Below are 4,653 nucleotides of genomic sequence, written 5' to 3' on the forward strand. Positions count from 1 at the left end.
GTGTCATACCTGCCATCAAGGCCAAGTTTCCCAGCCGCAACAAGCATGTCGTTCTTCAGCACGATAACGCTACCCCGCACGCTGCCATCACGGACGAGCTGCTTGCGACTGTGTCCACCGACGGGTGGACGTTTGTCGTCCGGTCCCAGCCACCGAACAGCCCAGATCTGAACGTGCTAGATCTGGGCTTCTTCGCTTCCATCCAGTCCCTACAATACAAGTCGGTGAGCCGTACAGTTGATGACATCATTGAGGCAACGCTGTCTGCTTTCGAGTGCCTCGGCGTGGAGAAGTTGGAAAATGTGTTTCTCACCTTTCAAGCTGTCATGCGCCTGGTTATCCAGCACAGCGGGGACAACCAGTTTCGCCTTCCGCACTTGGGTAAGGACGCTTTGAGACGCGCGGGTGCCTTGATGGAAAATGTGTCCTGTCCTGTGGCGCTGTTGGCCTAGCTCGTTGCAATTCCGACCGTATCCTTTTGTAACCAATAACATGCAAGTATTTCTCCTTTGGCCAATCACAATAAATGCCACCAGTAATGTGGAAAAAGTCGATTTTGAAATGCCACCAGTAATGTGAAACAGAGGAAGTACATATTTACGAAGAAATACGAAAGTCGAGCTTACCACAGTCTGCTTCGACTGTGTCAACGATTCTCAGCCCGCTTCCGGTTTTCGCAGCAAGTACCGAGCTGCACAATAGTCCCTCAAGCGGTTCTTGCCGAGACCAAGGCGAAATTTGATGCTGCATTATGGGACAACATTCGTGACACAGCGCCATGTGACATTATCATCGTGGATGAAACATCTGTTTACTTCGACATGCCCCCGACAAAGACTCTTGCCAATGCTGGAGGTTCGTCCAAGGTTGACAAGAGGCAAAAGCGCTCCGACAGGATTTCAGTCGTACTCTTCGTGCGTTCCAATGGTGGAAAGCTACCAATTCTTTTCATCCTCAAGGGCAAGCCAGGTGGGCCGATCGAAAATTGGAAGTGCCGACATTTCCACCTGGTCATGTTTACGTCGTGCAAGAGAAAGCGTAGATGGATACAATAGTCTGGGAACTGTATCTGACTGAGCTGCTCAAGTTCGAAATCGATGGGCTTCTGTGATTTTGGCTGACAATCTTGACTGTCATGTGTTGGTGGCGTCGCATGATATGGTGTCGTCTGAATTGATGAGAGGTTTGGAACCATTGCCCAAGAATTCGACAAGTGCTCTCCAACGTTTGGATAAGGTGTAATGGGGCCATTGAAGAGCAAGCTTCATTACATGTGACTTCACGAAAAGCCGGTGGTGTCTGCAGCTGAAAAACGCATGGCTATGGTTAAGCGCACTATTGAAGGCTAGGAGGACATGCCATGTGAAACCATCACTCGCTCGTTTGCAAATGCGTTGCCACGGACTCTTGGTGTGTAGCGTGTCACTTGAAAATATATTTCATTTTCGAAATATTTTTGGATATCAGAAATATTGCAGGATTAGTTCGTCATGGTCGTAGCTGAGCATTAAATGATCTACAACTCCGTTCCACAAAAATTGTCAGGTACTTTTTCACTTGATTAAAGTATGCACAGCGCCATTGAAACGTCATGATTTTTGTATTCAACTCCAAAACAACATTATGGCTGCAAAAACTTTATCGTATATTTTTAGTGCCTCATTCAAGAGAATTGACCAAGGCATCGAGGTGAATCTCCTCACTCAGTAGGCTATTCAAGTGATCCAAAGGGCTCTCGTAAGACGAGGCGTCAAACTCGACATAGCAAAGTCTGTGATGAGAGCATTCTGCTTTATGTGAGGAAGTTTATAATCATTGCTACCATGTATTTCAATGGGCAATTCTTTGAAGAGTTACGAAAGTCTTTGCAAGCGTGTCAGTCGGCAACTCATAGAACGCGTTTTCTACAGCAACAATAAGCTCCTCAATGGTTCGAGTGCACTTGTGGTACTGCAGGCTTTGAATAGAATTAATGAGCCCTAAGTCTAACTTTTGAAATCGGGGCTGTTCGGCGGCTGGTTCGCAACTGCTATTCCGCTGACTCCTTTTGCACGAAGCATTTCATTTGAAACCGTTTCCTACAAAAGTACACCCCATAAATTTATAGCAGCATAAATCAATAGAAAATTTTTTTGAAAGATTTTCCCTTGTATTTTGTGGCGATATCGGTGGCATGGTCACCATCATGACGCGAGAGGTTCGATTGTCTCCACAGTCGTGATATCGTCCGCGAATGGCAGTGAAACTCCTGTGCAAGCTTGTCAGAGCCCCTCGTGGCAGTATACATCGCACCGCTACGTTTAAAAGCATTTCGTACACAGTACGACGTTGAGGAAAGCTCAAGTGCTTGCTGACGTCCAAAGACTCCCGGCACTGCTTGGTGCGTCGACGGATCCCAGTTGTGATGGAGGGGGCTTGTAGTGGTAGTAGGCGGGAGCAGGTAGTGTTTGGAGTCGATTAAATGTATAATGAAGTGCTGGCGTAGATTTTTCTGACAGAGTTGAATGCCCACCAGGTTTGCCGCGTGATATCTCAACAACGAAAATGGCTGGAAAGTACCTCAAACTACCCAATCATAGCAGAGATCTTGCGCTTTCCCAAGCACCAATCAGACACTCAAAACGGGGTACTATTAAAAAATGCTGCCAATCAAAGGTGGAACGTGACAAGTTTTGTGGAACAGAGTAGTATTTTCTAACAATCATCGTGGATATTGCACTTCAATTCAAAATCAACTGGAATAAAAATACTGTCAATTCTCTTCTAGGGTAATTTTATTCCGCATACAAATTTCAAGATATTTCTCTAGTACCACTAGGGACATTTTTCCGTCGCTCACTGACCTATGGTGGCAATCAAATTAGTGATTATTTCAACTTGGCACCGCCACAGCTTGAGGATTATTTAGTTATTTGACAAATTTTCGACCACTACTGATCGCACGGTGTTCTTATATTTGGTGTGCAACGAATATTGAACAACTTGAAGTAAAACATATATTTGCCCAATGCAAATTCATCTCGATTAACCGACGAATGAGTGCCATCATATCCTCCATTCTTTTGCGTTCGTCCTCTCGTTGCTGCATTTGTTTCGCCCGATCGTTTTCACGCTCTTTAAGCTCCATTTCAAATTTGTGCTTTTGTAAACTTCAGCCGCTCGTGCTCCAACTCGATTTCGCGATCTTGGGTTTCATATATCGCTTTGCGCTTCCGACTCACCACATCGCTGTCAGTTGTATCGTCAGGATCCACGGACGTGCGGCAGCCTCGACGCATGCTTGGTTGCGGATGGGCGATATCTTTTCTTCTTTCTCAATTGCTGCTGCCGTTGCTGCAGCTCGTTCAGCTCGCTGTTGGTCAGCAAGGTCGGTGTACACCTGGAGCAACTCGTCAAGCAGCACTATCTTGCCTGTGGCGTCTTGTGCCGCTCTTGACAGGTATTTCGAACTTTCCTGAACCTTTCTGTGAGCACGAAGCACAGAAAGGTTCAGGAAAGTACTGGTTGTAAAATCATGCGATCATAGCATCAGCTGCAACAAGTTGTTACAGGTTGGTTCCAGACTAATCGAATATGATGACAGGATAGGATACAGATAGAACAGAACGAGCGTTTGTGAGATCTGTTTATTGTTGCCGTTACCCGCTGGTGTTCCCAACCAAGTGTATGCGGTCGATTTCGTTCGCCTTGATGGGTTGCTTGCTAATCATGGCAAGATCAAGGTTTTCATGTCTTTTCTGCCCACGAGCCACTCGCTGTCTTCTTGGCGCAGGCGACACTACGATAAACGGTAATGGCGCGGGCACACTCCTAGTCGTACGGAGCACGTGCATCACATCTTGCGTCAGATAACTCCATGAATCGTCCATGAGTTGGCGCTTGAGAGTCCAAGATGGGCACTTGAGATCATGTCGACACTATCCCAGAGGACGCATGTAGTGACTCCAGGTGGATCCGTTCACAACAAAAGGGGGACATAAGATCCGACGAGTCCATGTATATCTCGTTTTACAAAGAATGTATTTACCCGAAGTAACAAGTTGAGCGACCCTTCATCGTCTATTGCAACATGTGCGTCAAATGTTAAAACGAATTTTATGATGCTGTTGCCTACAGAGAAGAACTGGAGAGACAGTTCTGCCTACATAGCAGAATTATCTCTGTAGAGACCAGGCATTCTTGACCGTACATCAAAAAGTAAACTTGTCAACCTTCATGGGCACAATAATATGACAGTGTATCGATTATTGTCGACAGTAAAAACAATACGAGTATTAAAATTGCAAACAAAAACAATAATGATCCATTTTTGAGTTCTGAATATTGAGAAGATATGGAGGATACTTTCTCGTTTGTCAAACAAAATATATTATTTTGTTGAAGGGCTGGGCAACCGGCTCATGCAATACTGGGACGGACGGAATGCAACGCCCACCGAAGATTTTTGTGGATCAGAAATTATATCTTCCAATGAAAGTAAAGATTTGAAATACTACACTCTCATTGGTGGAATTTTTATTGTTCCCGCCAGCGCGAAAAAGTTGCCTTTCAAAAAAATACGTGCACATCAAAATATGCGGCGCGCATCGTACCCAATCTCGACGAAGCTCGAAGCACTTGGCATGCTTGAGACCATGTCGTGCCGAGAAGTCG

General features: G+C 45.5%; 1 protein-coding gene across 1 annotated transcript; it reads left to right on the forward strand.

Moving 5' to 3' along the window:
• Nucleotides 1–45: 45 nt before the first annotated feature.
• On the forward strand, nt 46–452 carry H310_14274 (hypothetical protein; the record flags this gene model as incomplete). Its single annotated transcript, XM_008882092.1, has 2 exons — nt 46–124; nt 181–452. The coding sequence occupies 2 exons, from the start codon at nt 46–48 to the stop codon at nt 450–452; spliced, it is 351 nt and encodes a 116-aa protein (XP_008880314.1).
• Nucleotides 453–4,653: the final 4,201 nt, after the last annotated feature.

This window comes from Aphanomyces invadans (genome assembly GCF_000520115.1).
Source record: "Aphanomyces invadans strain NJM9701 unplaced genomic scaffold supercont1.65, whole genome shotgun sequence".
Lineage (NCBI taxonomy): Eukaryota > Oomycota > Saprolegniomycetes > Saprolegniales > Verrucalvaceae > Aphanomyces > Aphanomyces invadans.